General features: G+C 41.5%; 2 protein-coding genes across 2 annotated transcripts; both read right to left on the reverse strand.

The window, feature by feature from the left end:
• Nucleotides 1–447: 447 nt before the first annotated feature.
• Nucleotides 448–3,118, reverse strand: LOC145459750 (dynein axonemal heavy chain gamma-like). The gene is made up of 4 exons (XM_080338299.1): nucleotides 3,025–3,118; nucleotides 2,307–2,467; nucleotides 1,554–1,738; nucleotides 448–592 (listed from the first exon to the last, which is right to left on the reverse strand). The coding sequence occupies exons 1-4, from the start codon at nucleotides 3,116–3,118 to the stop codon at nucleotides 448–450; spliced, it is 585 nt and encodes a 194-aa protein (XP_080194425.1).
• Nucleotides 3,119–3,556: 438 nt separating this feature from the next.
• On the reverse strand, nucleotides 3,557–7,883 carry LOC145459751 (uncharacterized). Its single transcript, XM_080338301.1, has 4 exons — nucleotides 7,855–7,883; nucleotides 7,358–7,533; nucleotides 6,777–6,942; nucleotides 3,557–3,682 (listed from the first exon to the last, which is right to left on the reverse strand). Exons 1-3 carry the CDS (start codon nucleotides 7,881–7,883, stop codon nucleotides 6,788–6,790), a joined length of 360 nt encoding a protein of 119 aa, XP_080194427.1. The 3' UTR covers nucleotides 3,557–3,682; nucleotides 6,777–6,787.
• Between the last annotated feature and the right edge of the window lie 20,076 nt (nucleotides 7,884–27,959).

A 27,959-nucleotide genomic window follows, 5' to 3' on the forward strand; every position in this document is an offset into this window, starting at 1 on the left:
AACAAATAAAATCGAAAATGACTCTAATACACAATAATCGCTACTGAAAAAGCAACACATTTTACAGCGATACGACCCGAAAATACTAAAAAAAAACACAGTAGGCTACACGATATAATGCGACATTCTCAGTGAGAAACACAATAGGTAAATTTGACAATTAAAATGCACACTTTTTGGTGGTGGCATGAACACTACAAATAAGAGGGATCTAAAATGTCATCAGGTAAAGATATTCCGTTTATTTTGCTTCAAAAGAGCCTATCCTACTGCTATCCATAATCGCTAAAATACTATTGCTATATACAACAAAATATGTATAAATTTAAAAAAATCTATGGTCATACTTGAAACAAAACCGACCCTGTTATTATACACATCCAAACAGAAATCGATCGTTGTTCAGTGTTAAATGTAACCAAACTGGAACAGTGATTACAACACTATTTAAAACGGTCGAACAGCAGCTGTGAGTCCTCGCAATGCCCATCTTGAAGATGGTATCGATTCTCTGACTACGTCCAACTCAAAAACTGGCTTCCTCTCACTGGTAGTGGACACATATACCGGACAGCCGTAATAGTCCACAGGTCTAAATGCAAAAAAGTGGCTTTGCAGTAAAGGTTAAATATTTCATTATTATTTTCATCGTTTCAAAAACACCACAAGGTTCAAGATACAATGGAAAGACGCCAAGTTGTCAAAACAACGACGTGGAGTAGTCTATGAAATCAGAAACCCATCTCCGCCTAGACCAGTGGTTTACAACCTGCAAGCTGATATTTGAAAGATATGACTCGAGACTGGGACGGCAAAGACAGACATTTCATTCTAACTTCGAAGAATAGTAAAGTCACCACATGCTTGGTATTTCGATCAATCAGTCCTATTACTTGGAAAATCGGGTCAGAAACTGTTAAGACTGAGGAAAATTACCATATTATAAATGCGAGTCATATTATCACTCGGGCAGAGTTGTAAAAAGTTCGTTGAACTGAAAAATTGAACAGTTAGCATAATGACTTGGACTCGGACTTGAGTCGGTGGCGAATTGAAAATGACTCGACTTGATTCGAGTCAAAATTATAAAAGTGAGAGTGACTTGTGACTCGGGACCTTGCGACTTGGTTATAACACTGAGTTTCGATACTATCTTCCATTGTGGGAGGCTGTAAACCTCGGCTGTTTGTATCGCAGCATTCGAAACATGTAGTACAAAGCGACGAACGTTACTGGAAATGACATATCTGTGAAGTTGTGATTAACTCACAGCATTGTCACAAAGTGTAATGAAATTGGCAAGGTCGAAAATAATATCAAACTATCTTTAATGTGATGTAGAACTGGTATCATATCCGTTGTGGTCGCATAAAAGGTAAATACCAGAACTTCCCCAACCTTCATATTGCTGTGATATATCAAGCATTCAAATCGCAGCATAATAATTGATTTAGAGTTTGCCCAAACCTAGACGCTAGTCATGATTTTACTGGTATTGGCTCAAAAATCCGATATCATTCCGGTTATAATAATAATTCTGTTGCAACACGCACCTGACAAGATCGCTCGCAGCACCTAGCTTTTTGGATTCCAGTACGAACGTAACGTGCAGCAAAGGTAGGTTAGTGGGTCCGCGTTTTGGTGGCGTATCCTGCATTTCTCCCGTTGTCTTCTCCCAAGAACCGCCCCACAAGTAGACCCCGTGCGAAAACACACCTTCGGACGGCGGGTCACGCAACTGCACAAAAGAATGATGATATTACGGTCATTCGCGCAACCTATATTCCAAAGTAAGTGACAGAATTGGTCCTGCAAAGCGCATCACTTTTCTACATTATACAGAAATACTGTGGAAAACAATATCACAATTTGATTTCATTCATATCCATGTACAAATTATGTTACAGTACCACATCAATGTGGCCATATAGAGTCAATCTATGAGTCATAAAAAAGAAACAATGTCCACTGGGGTTGTTCGAAATAACTTTTTTTTTCAAATATTACTGGAGCTAGTTGATAAGACTGTTATGTTGGATGAAAAACGCTGCGCATAAAGTTGGCTCGATACCAACCGGTAGATACAAAGCTAGTTTAAAAATTTGTTATACATTGTTACACAACTTCACAATTTCATGGGGTAACCAGCAAAATTTACATAGTATTACTAAAAGATAAATACAGATTAGTCCATCTCTGATAGCTTTGCTTCTACCGGTTGGAATCGAGCCTAATTTTATGCACAGTATATGTAAAATTACTGACTCTCAGACTTGACATACGGTTTTAAACTTTAATAAACATACATGGTCTTTGTCTCTTTGGGTTATCTCCGTTTGCAATACGATGTTGTCCACACTGCCGGTTTTCTCCAGATGATTCCTGACGGCTTCTTGCTTGAATATTGCGATCAGAGCGTGTGGATTGAAAAATGCCCCGAGCCAATACGCCGCATCTTGTCTCTTCCCTGAAACGTAAGACAGAATGAGACGTCATATTAGCACACTAGTATTAAATTGTAATTAAATCTTCTTTGCAATTCTCTACTAGTTGCAGGACTATCACCTACTATTGTTAGTCGAAAATATTCAGGTTTATTTCAATATAGATAGATTATTGAATTGTATGTTGAAGTTTTGTGCCTCCAAGAGTCTATTTACATCAGGGGTTCTCAACCCGCGGCCCGCAGACGTTTATTTTGCGGCCGCGACTCCCAAATTTAACTACAACAAATGTACGCAACTCAAATGTAATATTGGAAACTGCATTTAATTCTGCCCTTTTGATTATATTTATTTCTATGAATTTAAGTGTGTTTGAGAGTCTCGGCAACTTTCAAAAATAATTGTCCAAAACGGGTTTTAGGTTACTTTAAACAGGTTTGTGCAAAACTACACCGCTGCGACGTTCATTCAAATTAGATCGTGAACTCTCTATTATGGCAAGTTGGCGAAAAACACACACCGAACTTCTAAACCAACTTAAAATCTGATGTTTCGGTTCTCTAAGCATCCAGCTTCTTACATTTACAATTGAGTTTTGAAATTCTAAAATGTTTGGCGGACCGTCTGGAAACTTGCCACGGTCCGGCATTTGAGAAGCACTCGTCTAGAATCATTGTTCGGAAATTACCAGACTTGTTTGTTTTTGAAAATATATTAACACATTGGCATCAGCCATGACAGATAAATACATCAGCAATTTTCGTGTTGCAACAGCATGGTAGTGGGAAATCATAGAACTATAATCTTGGACCGCTACACTAGGAATATTCATCTATTTCTTACAACTTGCAAGTGTCCCGATGCAGCCTTTCTAGTTTGTATCATGTTCAGGCATATAGATGGACGTAAAGACGTTCTAATAAATGTTGTAAAGTTTTCGAAATATGCGCCGTAAGCTACATGCCATATCTTTTAAACATCTGCTCAACATATCAAGGTTGTCTTTGGACGTACTAGTGACGGTTTTATCGTTATTGGCTCAAAAAAACATACATCAGTAGGCCACTAGTTACAATACATAGTGCCTACATACCTTTGAATAACCCATGGCCCATGGGTGTCTACTGATGGAGCTGATGGTGGTATGGTGTGGGGCACACAGCGGTGATGGGGGTTGAGGGTAGAGTTTGTGAGATAACGTTTTCTATTCTGGTTGAGAGTCGTAAATCCGATTCAATCTGGAATATCAAGATCATAAAACAATTGTGAATTATCTTACGAAATAGCAGGCAAAGATGTGTATAAAAACCATACTATTATTAGGGGAAATCAGTTTTGGACTGAATTCTTTGCTCATTTCGCACTTACAGTTCTGATGTAGTATATTCAGAAAAACCAGAAGTGAAATTATAATTATACGAACTCAGTATTTTTCAAATTATATTAGACTTAGAAATAGAATTCGCAAAAGTTGAAAATTGAATTATAACGTCATAAGAAAAAATGCAACAAAAATCAAGATCAGTTGATATAAAATAAAGAACGAAAAATGTCTGTACAACAACCTTGGATTGCTTCACACATCCCTATATTATTTTCAGGAAAACCAGAAATTACATTAGAATCAAAATTATAGCTTAGAAACATTCACATTTAGATAGGAATAAGATTACCTGGCATATCACTGTCATTAGTCTAATGAGACAATTAGAATCATAGGCGCCGACTTACGAGGTTACGAGGTGGCGCAACCACCTCGTGACCATATTTACGAGGTGGCGGCCACCTCGTACAAAATGTTCAAACGCCCAAGTGATTTGTGACCTGTAATTAGTAATCAGGCGAATCGATGCGACCTCGTTATAGACATCTTCGATTTCTATACGCGCGTGTGTCAGGCGCGTAGCCACGGGGGCTTCGGGTGTCGAACATCCCTATTCGAAACGCGAAACCCCGTCATCTTGAAATGATCATTCTAACTCTAATATTCAGTTGCAATTCAATAATTGTGTAATCAGTGTTCGCGCGGCGGATTTGCGACAAACGTGTTGTCAATTAGCGAGAAGAATCTGTGATGATCTCCCGCTGAGATGGTCGCGAAATTAGGTCATTCATTCCCGTGCGCGTGGCAATCGTTGCTAACCTGATTTATCGCGTCTCGATCAAGCCTGGTTCCGCAGGCTTCAACAATCGCATCTGCAATAGGCCCAGTTCACACTGTATCATCAGACAACTGCGCAATCGTATCTGCATTGGCGGCTTCGGCCTGGTGTGCACGATATCATCGTTGGCCTATACTATAGCCTCTGTAATAGGCCTGGTGCGAAAGATGTCATTGCTGGCTAACTATCGCGTCTCGGGCCTAGCATGCTTTGGCTCTATCTCTCGCTAGTGTGTGTGGAGGCAATACGGTCGAGTTTATGCTAATTAGTGAGTCTTTTATGTCATTGATTAAAACGCAACATCGCGAAACTGAATAACATCGAATCGCTGCAAACAGACTTTTAACGTGCGTAACTGATTCCCCCTAAGACTTGAACGTAACGATCAGAAGATGTGTATCATGGCTTGAGTTCTGAAAGAAGACATAGGTTTGAAACCGGTGCCATCAAGTTCAAATATTTTGATTTGCGAAAACTGTCGCCGAGACTGCGTAATACGCGCACGTATTTAATTGTTCGCCAGAGATCAGGGACTCGCTAATTGACAACACTCCGGGACTCTTTGGTAAGAATATCATACGCCTATACGAAGAGATTATATGATCGCCATTCACACATGTACTTGACCCGAATTCAATTGATGCTATATTGGTAAATTTGAAAAAAATACAAATCCCCCGTAATTTTTCGGCTGCCCACGCGCCTAGCGTGTGCTGAGAAGCACCATCCTAGATCTCCTCTCCCTACCAGGAGCCGAAATATACGTTCTGCTTTTCTTAAATCTAAATTATATGCGCCCATATTCGTTTACAAAACCATTCATGAGCTAGCTAGTTTCGTGATAGGTAATCGGAGCGCGAAATTGGAGGGTGTGTTGGTGTGTGCCTGCAAATTGGAATTAATTTCTGCGCAGATTCGTTTCTCTAACACGGCTTTGCCAGAGTGACATTAATCGGGAAATGCAGCATACAGCTTAAACACCGATATTATGAGAAAACACCAGCATAATGAAAAAACAATTGTCGAGACGAAAGCTACTCAATATGGTGTCACATTCAAAACCGATTCGTGGCGATACTGATTAGAATACACGCTTTCTCATTTGCCATCATACATATTTCTTGTTATCTACTTGATACATTCGTACTCCGAAATTGTCGCAGAAAGTCATTTTTCAGTGTTCCTTTCATTATTAACGTGCAGTAGGCCATCCATGCCATGCCATTGTCAAATATTGATGCATCACAATATTATAGATGGCACAAATTCTGATTTTATTCGATTCGTTTGAACAGGGAACCTTCTACATTCCGATAGACTTGATTGCTGGATGTACTCGTATCGAGAAGAACACTAGCCTACCGAATATTAAACTATGAGGCATTTTAGATAGACAGTGGATTTCTATTGGTAAGATCGCGGCATGCGTCCGGAAGTGGAAGTAATTCTAGCACAGAGGTGGCCAACCCGCGACCGTAGAAGGAAATTTGTGCGGCCGTCAACACGTAATTCAATTAGTATGCGTTGGCGGCCGTCGACATACAGATTGTATTTACGAATTGACCGATGTAGTACTCCCGAAATGCTTCGCGAACGTAAATCGGGAAATACACCGATGTTTTAATCGTCAAACAATTGCTGCATGTGAGTTGGTCAACGCGAAGTAAGAAACCGCGATTGAAAATTACCGATTGGTTGCGCGATTTTGCGTCTGTAATCATCATTATTGTCTGCTTGAAGTATTCGAGAGTTGTGTGTTACTTGCAAGGCCAGTGCGTAGTGTATTTCGTCACTCACACGGGGTATTGCGTGTGAATAACATTGATGCAACTGCAGATTCCGTCGGACGGACTGGTAGCGCAGGCCGAGTTGCACTTAAAATTATCGCACCGTTTTAAGATTCCATTTAATAACTTGACAGCATGGTTTGATATTCATGAGTGCAGGGCCGATATTAAAACGTTACGCGAATGGTTTAACTCTGCACGTACACCAGCGGCATGCAGGAAAGTGCGTTTTCGTGCGACGATGACATCATTGTTATGGAACAATTATGACGTCACAAGACTTCGCCACCTCGTAAAAAAATAAAAGTCGGCGCCTATGATTAGTATTGCCTAGTTTTCCACATCTTACCACAGCACGGCACATAGCCTACAGGGACACTGACCTGGTGAAAATTTACTGGTCATTTCCGACGATACCTTCATTAGTAGGGTGCAGATTGCAACCTTCCGGGCAATCCAGTGAATGATGGGGTGGGGCTTCCAGAGCTTGTACTATGGAGGATTGCTTTGCGTTCGATGAGAAGAAAATGCTGGGTAGGCGATATTTCACTGTAAAGGGTAGGGCAGGGTTGAAATTGCATATATAGGCGCAGACTTTTATTTTGGTCCGAGGTGGCGGAGTCTTGTGACGTCAGAATCACTCCTTAGCGGGAACGTCATAATACCATCATGCCTATACGATATGTTTGCCTGGATTATTCAAAATTTCATGCCAGTGACGTGATATTTTGTGATAGGATTATTGATATATGATTTTCTTTCCAATTCTCATCTTGTTACTGACAATTATTCCTGACGAGTGTCAGTCGACAATATTCGGGCTCATTTCAACATGAATATACTATTGAATGCTAGGGTCCATCTTAGAAATCCTATCATTAGCAATAAAATTTGAACATTTAAAGAGCTCTCACTTTGATATAAAGCAAACCAAGTGTTTAAAAGCATATGAACACGAAATTACCTCTCGGCAATTCAAATTCCTTCTTCACAGAATTCGCCGATAGCCAATAGTCGACCAGAGCCTTCAAGCTGAGTTGATCGGAAGGATTTGTGATGAGATTTCCGTACGTCAGTTCAGCGATGTGATATCTGAAGAATGTATGTATATATATTAGGGTTGTCCATAATTTGGAAAATCTTAAAAATGCTCGGTTGTAATGTCTTATTCTATAGATTATTGATAAAAAACAACAATGGACCAAAAAGAAGCTCACAGGAAAGCCGTTAAGATTTCGTGCAAAGCGTTTGAAAGTTGCTGCCGAAGAATGGGCGTGCCACCGACCATAGAACGCGAGAAGACTAGTAATCACGAAACTACGGCTCTTGATTGGCTCATAGGCTATGCTTCAATGATCACGACAGCAGCGACTTGCTGATTACGGGATCAAGGAGTCTGGTACCGGCGGCGATTGTGAAAGCGCACTGTCGGTAGGTTGGCAGATAATGATTTAGGATTACTTCAGAACATCTTGAGGTACGAAATACATGATGAACAAACAACAGCTGATTCACAAAAACGTCTAAAGCATGACCGCTTTGTTGTGAAGGAAAGCGCTGTAGCCTACATGCCTTGTTTTCATCGAGGGAAAGCAGAGGCGCTTATGCAAATGGCGAACGATTTCATTATTTCAGAGGGGATCTATTATCAATGAATACAAATATAGAGCTTTACAATGACACTACACTTTGTGTGATCTGCAGTGGGCTTGAACTGTAGTATATAGGTGACGTTTTGAAGGCTCTAGGGATCGACTGAATCAGCCGGTTATGCTTGACACTTCTCCGATGCTTGCAGCAAATTCAATTCACTTGTAAGTGTTGTCAAAGTCCTTAATGACGCTGCAGAAACGAGGTGTGAATGTAAGCACAGACTATGCTGAATATGATATCCAAACTATGCTGGATATTATGCAGCATAGTCTGTGCTTAAACCTTTACTCCTCTTTGGTGCGCGATCACTAAGGACTTTGACATATCATATCCAGCATAGTATGTGCTTACATTCACACCTCGTTTCTGCAGCATCATTAAGGACTTAGACAACACTTACAAGTGAATTGAATTTGCTGTAAGCATCGGAGAAGTGTCAAGCATAACCGGCTGATTCAGTCGATCCCTAGAGCTTTCAAAACGTCACCTATATACTACAGTTCAAGCCCACTGCAGATCACACAAAGTGTACTGTCATTGTTAAGCTCTGTCTTTGTATTTATTGATAATAGATCCCCTCTGAAATAATGAAATCGTTCGCCACTTGCAGAAGCGCCTCTGCTTTCCCTCGATGAAAACAAGGCATGCAGGCTACACCGGTTTCCTTCACAATAAAGCGGTCATGCTTTAGACGTTTTTGTGAATCAGCTGTTGTTTGTTCATCATGTATTTCGTACCTCAAGATGCTCAAGTATTCCTAAATCATTATCTGCCAACCTACCGACAGTGCGCTTTCACAATCGCTGCCGGTACCAGACTCCTTGATCCCCTAATCAGCAAGCTGCTGCGGTCGTGATCATTGAAGCATACCCTATTATCCAATCAAGAGCCGTAGTTTCGTGATTACTAGCTTTCTCGCCGTTCTATGGTCGGTGGCACGCCCATTCTTCGGCAGCAACTTTCAAACGCTTTGCACGAAATCTTAACGGCTTTCCTGTGAGCTTCTTTTTGGCCCATTGTTGTTTTTTATCAATAATCTATAGAATAAGACATTACAACCGAGCATTTTAAAGATTTTCCAAATTATGGACAACCAGTGACCAGACCACTGAGCTATTGGACCTGGGGCTTCAAGCAGGTTTTGTTTAGATTTCGAGATTGTTGATAATTTACATATCTTTATATTCATAATATTATGCTTATCCCTAACCCAGGAGCAGTGTCTTCGGTAGTAGAGGTCACTGTGATAACCATACGAATCGCAGTACAAAAGTTGAAGCTGAATCCTGTCCGCTATGTGTGTTAATTTTCATTCTGATTTGCTGATCCTGATATTTCATCTACCGAGCCAGCTCTGATATGATTTAAGCTCATGTTAGTTTGAGAACTGTCCGACAATCCGACATGCTCGATGCGAGTGAGATGAAATGATCGAGGCAGCAGTAACAAAAGGGTGCAAAATTAATCTGACCGCTAGCGCCATCGCCCGTGGAATCAAATTGATTATCGAACTCAACAACGATGAAGCTATAGAAATTAAACATGGAACGGCAACGACCGATTTTGCAGCTTCGTTCCGCTCCGCCGAGGCTGGAGTGGAGAGTGGTTTTGCGTAAGCGACTGTAGGATTTCTGGCAATCCAAAAGCTATCTTCCCGAGCACAGAAATTATTGAATATGGTCTTGATCGAAAGCCACTGCTGTACCGATTCCGAAAATATAAAGTAATATAATGATCAGGCACTGATCCACCTAGAATCCGTCCTTCTAGTCGAAATATCGGCATTGTTCGAACAATCGGAGAGTCGCAACGGGTCATTGTTATGGTCATTGTGTTGTGGTTACCCGATTGTTCTGAACAATGCCGATATTTCAGACTTGGAGGACAGATTCTAGGTGGATCAGTGCCTGATCATTATTTAAATTTATATTTTCGGAATCAGTGCAACAATAGCTTTCGATCAAGACCAGATTCAATAATTTCTGCGCTCGGGAAGATAGCTTTTGGATTGCCAGAAATCCTACGGTCGCTTACGCAAAACAATTCTCCTCTCCAGCCTCTGCGAAGCGGAACGAAGCTGCAAAATCGGTCGTTGCCGTTCCATGTTGAATTTCTATAATGAAGCTGTTCAAGCATAGCCTTTATAAGGCTATGGTCTTATAAAGGCTATGGTTCAAGTATAGATTACTATAACCTAGTAATCAATAGTTCAAGTTTGTGTGATGAAATGTGCTATGAATCGAAAAAATACAATTATATATATCACAGGCCACGAGGTTGCATTCGGCATTGAAAATTGGACATTTGAAAACATTGAAAATTTCCGCGCTTCCGTAGAAATGGTGTGAAATAAATATCCTGATTCTGCCCAGCTCCGTATGAGAATAATATCTGGTTTGCATCCATATTACTCATAACATTCACTACATTGGTATCAGAGAACATTTACTCTTTGATACCATCTATCAAGAGCAAACTTAAAACCAATAAAGTGCTCCGTTATATTACATGCAGAGGCGTAGCAGCCACTTGGCGGTTATGGCTCTGCGCCAGGCTCCGAGGGGGCGGCAAAATGAGGCTACACAGTGCACAATGTACACAGTCAGCTAAAAGCAGCGTAATTGGTAGTCCTTACGCTGGCGACCAGAGAGCTAAAATTTAATCAAACCGGTCTCGATCGAAAGCTGGTGTGTCGCACTGATTCCGAAAACACAATTATAATGTGAGAAATGAGCATGGCAATTGAACCACTCCGAAATAGCTGTCAAGGACGATATTTCCGAACAATCGGAGCGTCACACCACAATGACCATGACCAGCAATTCACCATGGCAATGGAAATTATATCGAGCGATTATACCGAACCGCGCCACAATAACCTTGGCCAATGGCCATGGTAATTATATCGAGCGATTATTCGTAAGAATGCCTATTTTCAGACTTTGATGGCTATTTCGGGGTAGTTCCGTTCCGTAACTTCCGTTGCCCGGACCAGCTTTTAAATTGTAGCCTATTTCCTGAATCAAGGCAACAATAGCTTTCGATTAAGTTCAGTATACTATTGTTAAATCTGAGTTAGCGGGGAGATAGCGTAGTTGTGACGATGAGCGCCCACCGCCCGATTCTGAGTCGGAGGTTATTCTGGGATCCTCTTCCCCGCGTCGTCGTTCTTACGGCGACAAAAAAGCCCAGAAAATGTCCCGATGAAAGAGCACACTCACAAGGATTGGAGAAAGACCAAAAGACCGCGGAATAGAGACTAACATCGAAAAAAGAACTGTGAAATCGGGAAAGTGCCGCGAGACCGCTACAGCAAACGCAACCGGTCGTTCGGCAACCTCCTATCTGATCATTATACATCGCATTGTGTCTTATCTCATTGTACATTGTATGTGTCTTGTTCAGATGAAAATATAATCTAATATTATTCATTATTGATATTGATAAGAGGTTGGTGCGGAGCAGTCAAACCACGTTTGATGGTGATGCAACAGCGTTTGATGTTTTACAGTGGTTATAGGTAAATCACATCACCTATATAGGCCTACTTGATAAGACACCATATTTATGCTAGTGTCTGAAACTTTGCCTGACCATTGGTGTTTCAATTGCGAGCTGTGAGAGGAGCTTTTCAACGACTTGAGCCAATTGGTCGAGGCAACAGTGTGGGATAGGCTGTCTTCGTTAAACGTTAATATTTGTTTGTTTTTTCTGCTCAATATCACATATAATCTTTTGTGGAGTCTTTCTTCGGGCGTTTTGACGCCGTAAGAAATAGTCAAACATGGGGGGGGGGGGAGTAGCACAAATAAACCTCCGATGCCTCGGCAACAGGCGAGAATCGAATAGGTTCGCCTGCGTAGATTACGTAATGGTCGAAAATTTAGATGCCATAACTACTACTTGGCGGTTGTAAAATGAAGCACTCCTTCAAGTTTCGATAACATATTGTATTGATCATACCGTTTGCGCCATTTATTGATAAAACTCGTGTGTTTCAGTTCGTTTGCACTCCAAATCTGTCGCGAAATTGTTTTTCCGGTAATAATATTTGATTTTAGCACAAGTGAATCATTGCGACAACAATGACTCGGCAATTTCGGAAATATGACGTAATCATTTTCTGGCAGAATCACTATAGAATGTAAACGTAAATGTTTACATTCTATAGAATCACAGTGGTATGTAGTAGGGCGCGTTGCGGCGAACGCCGTTGTAGGTTGGATTATTTGGAGTTTGCGGCGCAAATATGACTGGATGTGCTGTGAAAGGTCAAGAAAATGAAGCAAGAAGGAAAGATAGCTCAAGAAAGAAGCATACCATCCTAACTATATAATTGTAATTCTCAGATATGAAATAGAATATTATATTTATCTCGCATTCCAATCTAAATGAAATAAAGGACAGATGGCAGAGGCCGACTTATTGGTAAGTATGATTTTTTACTTGAAGTTCCTTTTGAGATGATTTATCCACGATGATCTGCTGAGTTAGATTATTATTGAATGTCACGATTATTAATTCTGCTGGCATACCGTTATACCGGTATCCAATTACATTTATTGCAATCACTTTCAGTGATGAAGAGTGATCTTGTAGAGTACCGGTAGTGTATTTAAAACCCAGGTATGAATCCCAGTATATATATGTTGTGGGCAATATATTTGGTATTTCAGTTTTTTTGCGTGGTCCCATTGACACACTACAGTCGGTAGGCCGGGGTTGAAATTCCTGTATATTTAACGCAATATATTTGGTTGACCCAGTATCACACCGTGTTGTGCAGTGAGTAGAATATTATTTGTGTACAAAATAGGCTACCGATTCCTGTGTAGGCTTTACGTTTTCCTTTAAAGTGTAAAGTAACTGGTTTACACTAATAAAGAGGCGCATGATGATGTTGTGATGTAGAAACACGGTTTTTCACCAGCAGCGTACGCACAACTTCAGTGTTGGCAGTCAACAACGGCTGCTGTTGATCGTTCTCTCTCTTCATTCTTGGCAAGTTACTTAGTAAGGACAATTTTTTTCAATTATTTCTACCATAATGCGTAATGTAACTACTGGAATTCTTCATAGGGCCAGATTTCGTTGAAATAATGTTTTTTCATGTAAAAATGTTTGAGGCAAAAAAGTCTTTTTCGCGCCAAACTACTTCGTAAGGACAGACAGTTTCAACCAGAAATTAAGATCAGTGGTACAATTTTAACATTATATGGGAAAACACCTAATTTGCCTACATTAGGTCAAAATTTGGTCAAAATTACGTTTATTAAGGTAAAAAAATGTCAAAATTTTGATGTTTTAGGTCAAAATCTTCCGTTTATTAGGTAAAAAAAATCGTCCTGATAATGATACATGGCACTATTGAATTTACTGCAAGACTGCTACCTTGATTGTGTTCGGTATCCTTTGAGAGAGACGCGACCTTCCTGTTTTGCCTCCATTATGCTTTGAAGTGTCGCTTAATTGCCCTGCTGTAATTTAACAAAGTTTGTCCGAAACTATTCGTAGCTTCCATATGTTACTTGTTCGAAAGGCATTCCAACCTACTTTTAAACGGGTTCATGCAACACTGCATCATCGTGACGCCCACCCAAAGTTCTTTACACTTGAGATAACATTGTACCATATTGCTCGTTAACCTGTGCGTCAACCTGTCTGTACTGACCTATAAACCGGCATTTGTGATAGCTAGCCATCGGCTCATTGTTACTCGGATCTGGTACACCCCTGTACACCCCATCCGAGTGGTACACCCTTTGCGTATTCTGGTACACCCTAGGGTGTACGACCACCCCGGTTGAAGAGCACTGGTCTAGACTTTACGTGCTGATAGAGTTAGGTTTGTCATTTCATGGAACTTGCAGTAATCAAATTTTTGGTTCAAGGTTTGCAAGTTTGAGTATCTTTAAATGTACTTTTGGATGTTGGCGGCCACACGAAGTCTGCTGATTGTGCGTGTAATTACAAGTTGATATGCTTAATATTTTTCAGCAATTGCGTAGACAGTTTCAAGACAAGAAAATGATAGACGATGGCCCAAGACAGGTAACTATATTGAAAGATTGGGGGAAGCTCGTCTTACGTTCGAGTCTTAGAAGCAGACTTATATATTGATTTACAAGATAGCAGGGTTGCTATTCAGTCTCAGCGTATGGATTTCAGAGTTGGAATGAATGCATTTTAACAAATGAAGGAATTGGTAATTCGGCTAGCGGGTATCAATTTATTTCTGAAGAATAATTATTGGCGACATCCCCGATCTAAATTTGACGTAAACTGAAACGTGCGGTGAATCTCGCAGAAGCTTCGTGAAATTTTGATTACTCTCGTGCGACGTGTCTTACTTGAAAATGCTTTTGAACCGAAACTGTTTTCAGACAGAGACAGGTAAATCGGAAGGGTAAAAGTTAGTCCGCAGTACAAAAAAGAAGAGATCACTGATAAACGTAAAGTTTGTCAAGTAAGCAGATATCCGGTTTTGATGTTAGGGCGGCTGTGTGCATGGATTTGGCAGAGAAAGGGAGATAGTGTTTTGGCTTATCCTGAGCATAAGGTTGTTACAGTGCACAAAGATTGGACCGAAGTTTGTATTCATGTGACTCCCATATTTTTAAGGTTTATCGACACCATTCCGTTGGCTAGTCGGAAACCACCCATTGCATTCTTTCGATGCTCATAACATGAAAAAGACGTCATTATTGTTCTAATCTTCAGATGTTCGATGTAACTGCGTCTGAAGAGTCTGAGGTTGACGATGCAGCGATGAAACCTGTTCGGAACCGCCCTATCGCCGAAAAATTCGTGAAGGTTCGTGTGATATTTTCTTGTAGTCCATAGCGGAAGAGTTGGTAAACGAAGACAGGGTAGGGTCTTGAGTGGAAAAAATTCGGTAATGCAGATTTGCAGAATCTGGTAACGAGATGCATGGCTGAATCACGGAATCAACCTGGATTTCTGCAGTTTCTAGCATTGCTCCGAGTTGAAAAGTCTCAAATCATAACTAAGACACTATTCATTCCCAATGTCATCACGTAGCTATGTGATCAAATTTTTGAGCTGGATTAGGCCAAATTTATAATTAATCAGATTACTATTTCGAGTGAAATTAGGAATTTGTCTAGGTAGTTCCCACGTTTCGATATTATTTCGTTTCAGAGTGATAGAAAGAATGCGTTGCAAGCTCTTAACGTTGAAACGAGACAAGATCTTTTGGTAAAAGGTATGCATGTCTGTTTGAGCAGTCGTTCTTAGCTGTTTTAGCTTGCGGAGCGGTGATATTTTACAACCAATTTTTGGGGCCGTTGAACTTTAAAAAGTGAAATTCAACCCAGAACTTGAAACAAAGAATTGTAACATAAACCGTAAATGCTATTCTATTCACAATCCAAATTTTTCGACGGCAATAACGCCGCTTCCACTGGTTGGAATTGAACCAAATTTGGTGAACATTGTTTCTATAGACAGCCCAACATTTTCATGGGGTGAACAGATAATTTTCAAATTTTTAGTTATTTATTTTTATATAATAAACAGAAACTTTCTTCTCCTGTAGGAATGCGGCTACTGGTTGGAATTGAACCAAATTTGGTGTGTAGGCTTGAATTAGGTATCCTAACAATTTTATCAATTGGCCAGTACGATTTGAGAAAAAAAAGTCATTTTTGGAGACCCCTAATGAACATTGGCGCAAGTTTAATATGGGAAGGGTGTCGACCCCAATTCCCACCCCTATTACCAGTGATGACTCTGAGCTTGCAATGATCGTAAGAACATCACAAAACAGAACACCCGGTATCATAATTCCTGCCAGATGATGACATATGTTTTCTAGATGTACGGCTGCTGAATTTATTTTGATGTGCAACTAGAACTAGAACTACTATTATAACCAGTAGTTAGTTAAACATCAACTAGCTAGTTTTTTTATCGTGCAAGTCTGGAGTAGCAGCGTGTGGCACCAGGCTGGTACATTGGCACATCGGATCCCGGATTCCAATTTGAATAACGAGTAAAATTGACGGCGCTTTTCAGACCGTACTGAAGAGGTCGTACGGGAAACAACACGGAGTCTAAAACGCAAGGCAGTCTCACCTCTTCCCTACGAGGCTTCTGAGGAGGTGCCCGTGATCGACACGAGTCCCACCGTCGTCCTCGTAAGAATGAACTATATTTTGATATTAACGTAACTTGATTTGATGTCCATGTTTTTGCGAATTCAGTAATTCTAATTTTAACCTAATTTGGAAAAAACCAGCTATAACTATAATTTTACGGTGTGTTAGTCTTTGCAGAATCCAGCACCTGAGTGATTCTACTGCGAATCCGGTTAGGAGGCTTTGAGTCGATTATTTGAGCACCATTCGCGGTTCCTCGTGATATCATTTGCTAGTCTCGTACAAACAAAGGTGTTTCAATCAGAAAAATTGGCTTAGGACACCAGATCATTATGATTCGGGTTAAATGCTGTAGAATAGTATAAGCGTATTATCTGACCATGTTGTAAATTGAACGCAGGATGATGTAGATTACGCGAACTTGTTTGCGAGCACCAAACTGACCGCCCACCAAGACGAAATCGTGGAAGCCAATCCCAGGGTGAGTCCATATCGTTCAGTGTTATTTCAAATGACTAAAGATTTTGTTATGCCGTCATCATCCTCATCAAAAAGTGGCACTATAAGATTCCTTCAAACAGCTTAAACAGGGTTGTAATGACTCGTGTCATAACTCGACTCGAGTCTTGATTTTCTGATGATTTGACTTGACTCGAGTGATTTTCTCAAAATATGGAAATGACTCGGACTCAGACGGCCAAGTCCGTCATTTCGTTGTAGTTTCGAAGAATAGTAAAGTAACCGAACTATTGGGATTTCGTCTATTGGTACAGATACTTGAGAATTCGACCAGAAACTGCTAAAAGTGAGTAAAATTAGTGTATTATGAATGCGAAATATTCGATATCACCAAACAGAACAATAAATTGTGGGTTTAACAAAAATTTAACTGAAAACTGAGCAGTCAACACAATGACTCGGACTCGACCCTCTGCTCGCCGACTTGGACTCGGACTTGACTCGGTGGTGAATTGAAAATGACTCGACTTGACTCGAGTTGAAACCATAAAAGTGAGATTGGCTTGTGACTCGGAGCCTTGTGACTTGGTTACAACCCTGGGGTTTACGAATGCAAAAGTCTTCCATCGGCAAACACTTGCAGGAAAAATAATGTGTGCTGCCCAGTCTCACGAGGACATGTTCTGTATATGGCAAAGGGTCGTAATTTAATTCATTTGTCTGTTCTTGAGTCGACCTAGTCCACGCCAACAGAAAGAATTTTTGTATCATTTAAAAATCGCACAATGACATGTTTTGTTTCCTTCGTGCCTGCGCTGTGACGTCATAATTAGCAATACTTATTGTTGTTAGGTATAGTTTTTTAAATGCTTTCATTATTGCTGACGGTAACCCCTGACGAGTGTCAGCCGAAAAGCTTCGGGAATAACTATGAATATTTTATTCGAATGTTTATTGAAGTTCTCGAGTAAACTTTGCCTACTTATGCTACTTAAATGGTCATGTTCTATGTTACTTAAGCTCGAAGTGCGTACAGATTCTATGCAAATTGGAAGGTTTATGGCGTTTGTTTTTAGGACGGTGAAAAGAAAAAGGCGGGGGGATCTTTTGATCCAGCTGCGAATACCGGCAGTCAAAACCCCACGACGTCGAGTGAGTATAGCTGTTGCAGGAGTGCCAGATTTGCTGTCGATTTAGTCTGGTCGTCGTGGTTTTAATGACTCGAGTCATGACTCAGTTTGAACGGGACTCGTCTCAGGATTTTTTAGTGACTCGACTTGACTCGAGACATTTTCTCAAATACGGAAAATGACTCGACTCGACATGAGTCAATGTATGTATCGACTAAATTTGCGCGTCTGAATCATTGTGACAATTTGGAGGTCATTAATTTGTGATTATTTTGTGCATTCTGTTCTTTTCAAATACTACATGTAGAATGTGCGATCAGACAATTTCTATTACAGAGCGTCGTTCTGCCAACGGGCGATTGTGTGATTCCATGTCGGAGGCAAAAAAGCTAGAGATGAGGTGAGTGGTTTTTCTGGTGTAGTAGAATTTTAAAATTACTTGATAATGAATTTTTACTAGCAATTTCGAATTTACTTGTTCCAGCTGTTAGGAACTGGATTTCAATTTGATTACTATAGTTTAGTGCAGGGCCAGCCAACCCGTGGCCCGTGGCCCGCGAGACGATTTTGAGTGGCCTGCGAAGTAATTTCCGAAATTAGTAATATTATCAAAAATGGATTGCACAGATTGTGAATTTGCAAGGCCAACGAAAAATTTGACTAGAACGAATCCAAAAACCGTTAGTTAGTTGGCCGTCGACCAACTTGACGGGTAGTTTGCACAAGCCTGGCTCTGACCGCAACTCTCAACTCGTCGAGAATAGTAATATATTCGTTCACGGGTCAAGTATTTTGATGAGGAGATTCCACAAATTGACGCACAGCTGTCGTTTCTGTTTAGAGTTCCGGATACCAACGCACGCAGTAGCCCGTCTGATATTTGTACCAGCTCTTCTGGCAGCGATGAACATACACGAGGAAACCGGAAACCGATAAAGCTGCTAAAGAGCTGCCTGCGTCAGATAGACACGCTTTACGGGGAGGGCAATTCTCGCAGGTTGTCCGATGGGTGATTTTGCCCATTTTCCTATTTTTAGGGTGAAACCACGCGTGTTCTAACCACTGATTCATGAACGCTGTCACACTAGGGTTGTTCAAAATTCACTTTTTTTCTGAATTCATGGGACAAACTCGGTAAATTGTTAGGTTGCATAAAAAACGCTGTGCACCAAATTTTGGTCGATTCCAACTGGTAGATGTGAATGCACAGGAGTTTGAAAATTTTGAATTCATTATGAAAATGATAATAATTTCAAATTTTACTGTCAACCTTCATGAGATAGTTGAGTTGTCTAAAATTTTGGATTCGTAAAATTAATAGCTGAATTATTAAGGAAAAACTCGAACAACTTCGCTTCTACGGGTTGGAATCGCATCAAATTTGACATTTTTATTGAATTATTTTATAAAGGATTCGTCATTTAGAAAACTTCTTTTGAATCATTTGTCACTCTAACGATTGAAACAGTACTTAATAATAACGGTTTAAAAAAGACACGGTCTCTCAAAATTATTTGTCAACCACACGGTTAATAACGGCACCTTACATGTGTCACTAAAAACAAATTTTTTTCGCTCATTCGATTTTACTTATACAGCTGCTATATACTGTTGTAAGATAAGCAGGCGGGCATGATTACTGACGGGTGACCTTTCACGCGTGTTTCAGGACCAAAGCCATGGTGTTGGGCATAGCAAAGATTCGGGCGGGGCTTGAGATGTGCGCAAAAAACATGCGGGAACTGGACTCCGCACATCTCATGGATATGGACGACGCTTTGAGCCGTACCGCGAAAAAGTAGGGTGCATGTTTGGAGTGGGACGGAAGTTTTTGTGTCTTTAGTGCAGATTTGGACAACATGATTATATAGAGCTTTTTCAAATGAGCTTAGAATTAAAATTATAGCAACACACTTTTTTTCTTAATCAGATTATAATTAGAATTCTCGTCTGAATACTGACTAGAAAATTCTCGGCTTTTCAGATCAGCTTAGAATTAGAATTATAGCAACACACTTTTTTTCTAAATTAGATTAGAATTTTAAATGTTGTGTGAATTGATAAACAGAAGATTTTCAGCTTTTTAAGTTAAGCTTAGAATTACAGCTACATAGTTTTTTTTCTAAATTAGATTAGAATTAGAATTCTCGTGCAAATTGGACAGCTAGAAAATTCTCAGCATTTTCAAATTAGCTTAGAATTACAATTACACTTATACAGTTTTCAATTCACGTGTGAATTGGACGACTCGAAAATTCTCAGCTTTTTTTTATTAAAAAAAAGTTCGGCTCGTGTAATATCAGAGTTCATTCTGAGAAGCACGAGATTGGGAAATGTCTATACATACCAAGATTGGGGCGTTTATCACGTACGCTCTAATTAGCCTGATTATACAACTAGAATTACCTAGTTGTCCAAGGCTGGTCAAGGGTAATCGTTGGCAACTAGTAGAGGATTGGAAAGAACATTGTTTATTGCTACTTCTAATTATACTCAATTAAACATTTGCGATTTAAAGGTTCATTTGCAGTATTTAGGGTGTGTGGTTTTGTTGTGCCAGAGGTATGACAAGTTTTTTCTGCGTGCAGCATCCTGGAAACGGAAGAAGCCTTCGAGTCGGCAATGACGGGCGTGACGGAAGCCTCCCGAACGGATGACGAGGCGACGAACCGGCGTAGGCTCGCTATCTCCAGGGATCTGAAAAGGAGGGTGGAGAAGTTGGAGAGAGAGAAAGCCTAGCGTTGTACAATTATGCATTTATTAGTGAGTTTTATACTCCAATAATTGATTAAGGTGTAAATAAAGCAACGAAAGACTTAACCGAAACTTGCACTTGTCACTACCTTCAACTCCAGTGAGTTGACACAAAAGTCTTTGTCAGCATGAACTAAAGTCATGCGTGACGGTATGAGCCATAACCATACATCCCCCCACAACTCCGAGAAAGGCACAACTTGAGGAGTTGAAAATAAAAGGCGCAACAATAAACATGCATCAATATGAATAGACCGCGCCAAGGACATAGTCTTTGTGCCAAAATGGAGGATTTTTGACACGGTTTGACATGCGGCCACCATCAGCGCTGGTTGATGGAGAAGTACCAGGAGAGTCATCATCCACGTACGCATCGTCAACATCATCCACAGGCTGGTCGTTGCAATCTTTTTCCTCGTGTGCGTCATTGAGAATCCTCTGCGCGGGATTCGCACCATCAACACGCGGTGACTCAGGTGTCGGCACGGGTAATAAAGTTTCCGTACCATGCTGCTTTTCAGTATATCGACAGAATGGCTGTACTTTACGAAGGTACTTTCTGTTTCGCAAAGTCAATCTCCCGGACCCATCAATCTTAACAAGATACTGGTCATTGCCGTTACACTGAACAATCATACCGGTCTTGTCCCATCGAAGAGGGAAACGCCCATGTTGATTTTGTACACGACATATGTCCCCCACTTCAAGGGGTGCCAGATTATGAGTGCGCGGCCGCAAAGATTCGAGCTGCTTGGCGAACCTGGTACGTAACGTACGTTCTCTTGTTTGCCATAGCTTTGTCCACATCGGTCTTACGATATGTTCGTTGAAGACTGAACCAACTTTCTTGAATGGCAGAGCGTCTTTCAAAGGTCTTCCAAAAACGATTTGAGCTGGAGACAGGCCATTGTCTGGATCAGGACAGTTTCTGAACTGTAACACGGCTCGTACAAATGAGTCGGTTCGGAGCTCACCATCCTGTGATATATTTCCAGTGATAAGTCGTTTAATTGACTTGACCGCAATTTCAGCCCGGCCATTTGACCGAGCATTGTACGCAGAAGACAGTCTGTGACGAACACCCCATCGACGTAGGAAATCTTGCGTACTATGAGCGGTGAATTCAGGTCCGCCATCGCTGCTCAGTTCTTCTGCAACGCCGAATGTCATGAAGTAGTTCCGTAAAGCATCTTGCAGTCCAAGTGCACCAGACATTTGAGTGCCAGGCTTGATATGAAAGATTTCAGGCCAATTGCTGAAACGATCGATGGCTACGAGATACTGGTGACCTGCAACAGTGCAGTAATCTGCGGCAATAGCCTGAAAGGGGTATGTCGGTACGTAAGGATCACAAGGGGGCAAATGCGGCTGGCTCGGTGCGGACCTGCTACACGCATCACATTGTGCCCGCGTTCTTGCAATGCAAGCCGACATACCGGGCCAGAAAACAATAGCTTGAGCTCTCTGCGACATGGCACTGATACCTTGGTGAGCAGAATGAAGGGTGTCACATATTGGTTTCCTCAGAATTGAAGGTATAACAACTCGATCATCATACCTGACGACATCATCAACAATAGAAAGCTTACCACGATAGCGCCAATATGCTTGGACCTGAAACGGTAACTGTTCCGATCCACGTGAGAATCCTGAGACAATGTATTCCTTCAGCTTACTGAGAGTATCATCGCATAGGGTAGCTTTTCGCACATCCTCCCATGAAATGACTTTAATGGCGTTCAGGGATGCCCTTGTAGCTGCAATAATAGACGTCTCTAGTTGGTTGTTTTCATCGTAACCTGCCGCCACACAATCGACTGGGTCCAGGGAGGACCAGTGAGTCGTGTCCAGTGATGCGGGGTGCCTCGAGAACGCATCCGATGCCGGTATGGATTTACCTGGAACATGAAAAATACGAAAGCGCCAGGACATTGTACGCTGCTTCAGGCGGAATATTCTAGTGTTTGTAATATCGTCCAACGATTTGTCCCCGAAGATTTTGATCAGCGGTTTGTGATCGGTATCGATAACAAGGTCATCACATCCAAGGGTAAAAAACTTGGTATCCTCCAGTGACCATGCCACAGCAAGGGCTTCACCTTCAATCGGAGCGTATCGTCTTTCTGAATCACGTAAGAATCGGGAACCTGCCAGAGTAATTTTCCAGCCATTGGGACAGCAATCAGGCGTCGTAGATTCGCACTCGCAGTATTTTTGACGCAGCCAGTACCCAATGCCTGTTTTCGACCAGTCGGGATTCAAGCAAGTTTTTCGCTTCGGGTCAAAAATGCGCACCCCATTTTGGATTGCTCGAATAATCTCAGCTTTTGATTCTGCAAACGCCTTATCGAGTTCATTGGCCCACATGAAAGAAGATTTCGGGCTAAGTAAGCTCTTGAAAGGTGCCATCATGTCGGTAAGTTTGCCATAATGGGAGACTTGGTTCACAAGTCCAAACCACGACCGTATGTCTGACAGCTTCTGTTGCCTTGGGAAACAGGCGATGGATTCCAAATATTTTGGAAGTGGACGTACGTCGTCTGCCGTAATCTCGAATCCTGCAAATTCAATATGCTTACATGCAAATTGAAATTTTGAAGGGTTAAGAATGATGCCATTGCGTCCCATCAGTTCGAGATAATGAATCATTCTCCACCAATGTTCAGACAGACTGTCATCCCATAACACTGTGTCGTCGACGCACTTTGTCTTTCTAGGCACATCAGCGATTATCCGATCATATCGATGAGTGTATCCATCCCCGCTTGCTATGAAACCTTGTGGGGCCACTCGATATCTATATCTGCCAAATTCAGTGATGAACGTGAGTAAGTGGCGATCATCTTCTCTGACAGGTACCGAATGGTAGCCATTCCAGGCGTCAGTAACCGATCTGAAAGTATCGGGTGGGATGGAACGGGCCTGATGAAATGGTGGAACGATGTGGTGCGTGTCCCGGGAGCAATGACGGTTGAGGGATTGGAAGTCGATTACTCTGCGAGGACTTCCATCGCTTTTACGAACCCATATTGCTCGATGACACCACTTTGTCGGCGTATTAGGTTCAACTTTTTCAATGACACCAAGACGCACGTCATCATCCAATTGTTTCTTAACTGCATCACGCCAGTGAATTGGCACTTGAGAAGGTGTGTGGACTGCTGCTGGCTTTGCATCTGGATCAACATGAATGGATATGGGTGTTCCAGACATAGAAGGCAACGTTTGATGTTTGCACTTGTTGAATGTTGACGAACTAAATCGCAGTAGAAGCCATTGTTTCATCTTTTCGTTATTTTCCACACATGGCGTGAATGGGAGCTCAGTGGGCGAACTAGGAGGCAACGAGCGTTTTAGGCATTCACACGAGCGTTGATTACTATTGGTGTTTGAATATTCCTTTGTGGAGGCCGGAGCAGTTATTGCGGCAGCGCCAACTGTAGGAAAATCCGGGCCAATAATATGCAATTGCTCCATCGCACCTCTGCTCATGTAGAACAAATCAGTCGAGTCTGTTACATAAACCATCTCGGCTGTTGCCATGCGATGTCCGTTGCGCATTTTACCAGACATTCGAAGGAATACTGCACCCAGAATATTTATGCCCTCTTCGTTAGCAGCAAGCATACGTTTAGTTACGGGTAATAGACAGTTCTCAGTAAGCCCACAAGCTAATAACATTGTTAGGCCCATCAAAGACGATTGGGCACCACTGTCCGCAACACCTTTTACTGCGCTAGACGACATTTGTGGACATGGGATATTGAATTGATCATAATCTCGAGTATCAGTCCATACCTGCAATTCCACAGTCGGTTGCGGTTTCGATTCCTTTGCTAACCACCCCTTTGTTCCATCGAAGATGTAGTGCTTGAACGACGACTGATGTCCACGCGGAGTAACATTACGCGTTGTCGATGTATGGTCATTATGGCGGTCAAGTGTTGAAAGAGATGCCATATGTCCAGACGGGCTAGATGCAGATGATACTTTTCTCTCTGTTTTCCAGCATTCTGAGCATTGTACGAATTCTTTCAAAAATTTCTTCCCGAAACGTCCCTTAATGTACTTGAATTTCTTAATTTTCTTGCCACAAGAACGGCATGGTATCATGACATCAAGGTTGGCCGATGGCGGTGCATCTTGGGCTTTTTGCACATTAGACGCGACAGTTCCGGTGTTATCAAATGATCCGAAACTCTGGCTACTAACAGAGATAGCACGAGACGCCATTTCTTTCGTTTCAATCACTTTAATAGTCTCTGGCAGAGTCCTGTCGTCCAGGTCAGGTAAACTGAGGATATCTCGCCTAATATCTTCATCTGCTATGCCTGATATCACAACATGTTTGACGATGTCATCAGAATAGTTGACTATCTGATCACAGTCTTGTCGCGTGCACTTCATAGCAAATGTGCAGGTACGAGCTATTCCGTGGACCTGAGCAGCAAACGACCGAATAGGTTGATCACGATCCTGGCGACAACAGAATAGATTGGCCTTGCGAACACTTGCTGCTATATTCATAACAGCCAAGGCCTTGATGGTAGCCAGAAGTTCGTCCTCACTTATCCGAGACACATCATCAACTTGTTTGAAAAGGTCTGTTTGTAACGCAGATTCGCAGCATTGCCAGAGCTGATTAGTGATTTGATCTGCCGGCATATTCGTGCCCCCTTTAAATAATTCCCATTTGCGAAGGAATACATGCCAATCCTCAGCAGTCGTATCTCGAGAGACTACAGGGCGTTCTATGCTGGGAAGTTTTTGACGTGCGACACTGTCATTATGTTGTGTGGCCGTCTGATGTACCATAGCGTGAATGTTCAACTCTGCAGCAGCGATACTAATCCTATAGTCAAATTCATTACATCGCATCAGCAATTCATGATGATCGAGACTGTTGCTGTTTAATAAATATAGCACTCAAATACCAAGCTTCCTGCCCTTCCGGTACTAATGATAGAGACATCTCACAATCCACGCTGTTTAACGTTTCCAATTATGAACTAAACTGATTACTGTGATAAATTCGTCCTTCCGCCATTACTACCCGGATCAAATTACACGCGCATGCGCGATTCTCGCCAAATAGAAGAAGGCAAGCGTCTGGTTTTATGGTTGAATGAATTGAAGCAACAGGCGTGTTCGACTCCATTAACGGAATAGCCGGTAGGATTCCGTACTTCGTTGTTTAGTGATCGGAATAGTCATCACCAGGGCCGTAACAGCACTTCGTCAGCCCCCCCCCCCCAAAACTTTGGTCTTGGGCCCCCCATAGGGTTATAGACCGAACTTCTGGGGGGCTTCGCCCTCCAGACCACCCTCCGCCGATACGCTGTTTACCGCTGTTCATCATATTTATTGGGACTTTATTTAGCGAGTCAACTGTTGTCGCCTAAGCGCGCGAAGCGCGAAAAATTTCTAGAATTCATGATTTCTTCGGTCAGTATGATCAGGAATTGCATGTATATTGTTATCAATTTTTATCTCCTCTCTGCTCACATAATCAAATTTGCCGGTAGAGCTAAGTGAGGTGTGTTTGAAAAGGTAGGACCACTCAATAATAATTAAACATCTTCGGGCGTATACCCGTTGGCAGGAACGAAACAGCATCTCGTCAGGCCTCCAAGAACGTGGATCTTGGGCTCCCATAGAATGATAAAACGACCCCTCCATCACGTTGTTCGCGTTCTGTACTGTATTGTGAGCCAGCGCGAAGCGCGAAAATTTTCGATAATTTATGATAGAATTGGTCAATCAGACCGGCGATTGCATATATATATTATGCTATCAATTTATTGACCTATCTACTCACGTAATGAGATTTACCGGTAGAGCTGAGTGAAATGTCTTGAAAATGGGAGGGCCCGTAAATAATGATTAAATATCTTCGGGCGGGCGGACTCGTTGATATGACTTCGTTATGATGTTATTTCGTGACTTCCGGTCTGCTATATCAAATAATATAGAATCGCTCAAACGATTTCAAATTGGTATTTCTTCACTGGCATAAAATTTTTCCCAGCAGGATGGTAATTATCATGTGAGGTTCAGATTGCAACGACAGGAACATTCGGCGCCAGTAATTTAGGCGCCTATATGGACAATTAAACCTATATCTATTTTGTATAGCCTATATAACGAAGTCTTCGGTCTGCATAAGAGCATATAGACCTTTTCGGCCAAGCTTTTCTCGCTGCCGATCGTTCTGGCACACTTCTTGGAGTCGCATGTTATATGGCCTAAAGCTTGATTGTATGTCTTGGTGTGTCGTGGCGCGGTAATGGGCCAATACCCAATAATATAGATGAACGGCTGCTTGAATTCGCGCGCAGCGCGAAAAAATTTTGAAAAAATTGCACAAATTTTCAAAAAATACTCTCTGATTTATGCTAATTCACGAAATAATTTTGGGCCCCCTTCGAGCTCGGGCCCCCCCCAATTGGGGGGTTTGGGGTGCGGCAGTTACGGTGCTGGTCATCACAATCCCATTATGACGATTATCAAGTTATGATGTTGGAAGATTTCACATGCATTACGAGTATTTGCCCCTGGTGTGGGCATTTTCGACCCAGTAATGTCACAATAAAATAGGCTGCTGTGTCTCTGTATCGCACATTATATCGAGCCTCTTTAGCACTGTGCGACCGCAATGATTGATAGCCGGGCATGTGAAGTTCCACGAGATGAGAAAGTCATCACCATATCAACATTCACGGCTTCACTCCACTAGATTTCACATGTATCATGAGTGTATTCAGACAACTTATTCAACATTGACTGCAGAATAATGCAGATGTGATTTCATAGAAACGATATCCCAGTAGGGACATCCAAATCAACTCCTGTGTAGGTGGCATCCAGGCATCAAACTATTATGACATCCACTGGAATGGTCATTGGTGACCAGACATGGGGTAATCGCGATTAGTAATCGTAATCGATTACGACGATTACAGCATTTTCAAGTAATCGTAATCGCAATCGATTACATTCGAAAAAATCCCGAAGTAATCGTAATCGTAATCGACTATTTCCCATATTTAATCGATTTCTTTGTGAAAGAACGATTACTTTTTATTTGTACAGGGACTATGACATAAACTGATCACTCGTGAACTAGGAAGAGGTATTAAAACCAGTTATTGAGAGCACAAACGTCTGATTTTCAAATGTCACTGCTCATTATTACGTCAGAGGTAGCCTATTAGCTTTTCTCGTCTTTGCGTAAGAAGTGTCCACGCATAGTAAATAGATATTTTATGTACATTAGTGTGATTGCAAGAAAACCCACCGTGCTGTTTATCGGGTTAATAATACATTTCAGACACCACTACCTGGCAACAGGATAATTAATCACATCTCTGCCTGAGTTAAAATGGCAACTTTTGTATTGATGTTTGGTTCTGCTTAGTTAAACTATAGAATGTAATAGTTCTAATTCTAT

The sequence above is a fragment of the Botryllus schlosseri genome, unplaced genomic scaffold (assembly GCF_051294905.1).
Source record: "Botryllus schlosseri isolate E-star unplaced genomic scaffold, Bs_hap1 Bs17a, whole genome shotgun sequence".
Taxonomy (NCBI): Eukaryota; Metazoa; Chordata; class Ascidiacea; order Stolidobranchia; family Styelidae; genus Botryllus; species Botryllus schlosseri.

What these genes read in the sequence shown, in the direction of transcription:
- LOC145459750 (XM_080338299.1), bottom strand. Translation starts at nt 3,118, where the DNA reads ATGATTCTAGACGAGTGCTTCTCAAATGCCGGACCGTGGCAAGTTTCC. An exon ending in TTCAAAACTCAATTGTAAAT is followed by an intron (nt 2,468 to 3,024) that starts GTAAGAAGCTGG and finishes CTTACGTTTCAG; the next exon opens with GGAAGAGACAAGATGCGGCG. An exon ending in CCCAAAGAGACAAAGACCAT is followed by an intron (nt 1,739 to 2,306) that starts GTATGTTTATTA and finishes TCTTTTGTGCAG; the next exon opens with TTGCGTGACCCGCCGTCCGA.
- LOC145459751 (XM_080338301.1), bottom strand. Translation starts at nt 7,883, where the DNA reads ATGTATTTCGTACCTCAAGATGTTCTGAA. An exon ending in GTACCTCAAGATGTTCTGAA is followed by an intron (nt 7,534 to 7,854) that starts GTAATCCTAAAT and finishes AGCATTTTTAAG; the next exon opens with ATTTTCCAAATTATGGACAA. An exon ending in GGAATTTGAATTGCCGAGAG is followed by an intron (nt 6,943 to 7,357) that starts GTAATTTCGTGT and finishes TACCCTTTACAG; the next exon opens with TGAAATATCGCCTACCCAGC.